General features: G+C 32.9%; 1 protein-coding gene across 1 annotated transcript in view; it reads left to right on the top strand.

The window, feature by feature from the left end:
* LOC106099449 (allatostatin-A receptor-like) overlaps nt 1–2,062 on the top strand; it is a 5,517-nt gene extending 3,455 nt beyond the window's left edge. The window contains exons 5-6 of the mRNA XM_013278008.1: nt 762–848; nt 1,292–2,062. Of these exons, the coding sequence (XP_013133462.1) occupies nt 762–848; nt 1,292–1,786 (582 nt within the window). The 3' untranslated portion in view covers nt 1,787–2,062. The remainder of the gene's footprint in view (nt 1–761; nt 849–1,291) is intronic.
* Nucleotides 2,063–2,404: the final 342 nt, after the last annotated feature.

The following is a 2,404-nucleotide window of genomic DNA, read 5'->3' as shown; positions in this document are numbered from 1 at the left end:
ATTTTGTTTTTGGTGTATTTTGTTTTGTTTTTAGTGCATTTTGTTTTGTTTTTCGTGTATTTTGTTTGGAAGTCGGTTTTGTTTTTTTCTTGATTTATTTTGATTAAAAACGAAATAAAAGAACCTTAAGAAAATACATAAATTACTTATTTGGCTGTAGTTGTAATAAAAAGTCTTGTGATGAAGTTTCCTAGAAATACAATAAAAAGGGAGGAAAACCAACAACGAATATTACGATATTACCCATATCAGATCATGTCTCTAGATGATTCCGAGAAATGAGGGATTATTTAAGATTTCCCTTCGCTTATCTGTAATCGAAAATGAATTTGACATGATCTAAGTAAATACGTAGGTATATTATGATAATAATATTTATCATTCTATGACCTTATTTACACAATGAGTTATTGACACATGTTTTCATATATTAATGAAATTTTCAATGAATTTGTAGGATCAAATGCTTGAAAGATTTTAGTATTCAAGTAAATTATCAAGCGTAAGCAATACCACGATACCACAATGTGTCTGTAAATTCATTCATGTGTACTCTGTGTGTGTTTTACTCGTTTTATTTTATTTTATCCCGAGACAAGTACTTGTCTAATTATATTTAATTAACTATTGATAGTTCTAAATAGATGTGTGTCAATCTTTGTTCTATAAAAAGTAAATAGACATGAATATAAAATTACCGATATAGTATTATTTTGTGAATGAATAGTTAATTAAAAAAATAATTAAAAACATTGTTATAGGTTTTATATACGAGGATCGCAGTGGGTTTGTGGCAGAGTTCACATGGCCTGCAACAGATGGGGCACGCGCAGTGCTGTGGTGCTCAGGTATTTTGCAAACATATTAATGCTATTAAAAAAGCTATGAATTGTCCGACATGTATACTAAAATAGTATCAAAATTTTGCTGTTCTAACGTTTGTTAGTAAAAGCAACCAAATCCTCAATATAAGAGTTACATAGTTTTTATTAAAATGTAGTTAAAACATTTGTCATTTAATTATTTATTTTTAGAACTCCACTCCAATTTCAAGTATCTATTGTAATTAGTTGATTACTGGATTAGTAAAAAAGTAACGCTTTCCTACTAAGCTTTCGAGCACTTTCTTAATTGAATTTTTGATGATTTGAAACGAAAATAAGAATTTACTTTTACACTAAAAATAAACGAAATTTCAATAAGTCTTAATGACACTTTTAGTAAATAAATTGTTTTGTTCGAGACCAATATTTCAAGTTTTCTTTTTGTAATGAGAGATTTTTTTCAATAGAAGAACATGTCAGCTACAACAAGTAAAGGCGGGAGTACAAAGAAGAGTTCACAGAACCAAGAAGGACGTAACTGTTACCATTTGAGTCATCTATCGCGCAACGTGCTGCGCGCGCGCCGTGGCGTCGTCAGAATGCTGATAGTAGTCGTTCTCACATTCGCGATCTGCAACCTGCCCTTCCACGCCCGCAAGATGTGGCAGTACTGGTCTACAGGCTATCAGGGCACCAGCGACTTCAGCGCCCTCCTCACACCTTTGACATTTCTCATCACATACTTCAACTCAGGAATCAATCCCTTACTGTACGCATTCCTTTCTAAGAACTTCAGAAAAGGTATGAGAGAGCTACTCTTCTGTAAATTTCACGGTAAAAGGAAAAGTGACAATTTGATTTTGCTTAACCGTGTTGGTGGAACTGGCTTAAGGCGTAGTTCCACTCGGTCTACTCGTGCTAACTGCAGCACTGTCACAGTGGCGCCGAACGCGGACTCATGAGACATGCGTCGGAGGAGGTTCCTCTATAAAGTTGAAAATATAGACATTTCTTGATTAACGGAGAGCACGGACGAGGTGACCGACAGTAGTGGTATGTGCACCTCTGTGGTGTCAAAAAAGGACCTGTACGATTGACTTTTAGTGTTCGTGATGTGAAATTGTGTAATTACAAAATTGATGAAAAATATTGTTAATCTCTTTTCGCTTGATAAGATTCATTAATTATCCATTTTAGTTTGTATTAAGATGTTATAGTATAGTTGTTATGAGCTTACGTTCTTAATTAAGGCTTAAGGTGACTTTAATCAAAGATAAAACTTATTTTGGAATAATTCATTAGATTCAATTTGTATTTGTAAAAAGCAGTACCAAATCTGTATTGTTGCTATATAAAGATAATTTTTAAGAGATTTACTTAGTGTTGATAATTAGAAATAAACCCTATTACGTCATTGACAATGGGTAGTACAAATAGTGTAAATTTAATCTTATTGCGTACAATTGTAAATGTGTACAGGTTTTAACGATATGAAAGTCAGAAGAAATGAAAATCCGCAACTATTTTGCATGTTTCTTGCGGTTTTGTTTATCTTGCCCTATGTTATTGGGTTTGCTTGT

Source organism: Papilio polytes, unplaced genomic scaffold, assembly GCF_000836215.1.
Source record: "Papilio polytes unplaced genomic scaffold, Ppol_1.0 DF824102.1, whole genome shotgun sequence".
NCBI classification, from domain to species: Eukaryota; Metazoa; Arthropoda; class Insecta; order Lepidoptera; family Papilionidae; genus Papilio; species Papilio polytes.
Note: the sequence above shows the minus strand (reverse complement) of the source record. Positions and strands in the feature narration are given on the sequence as shown.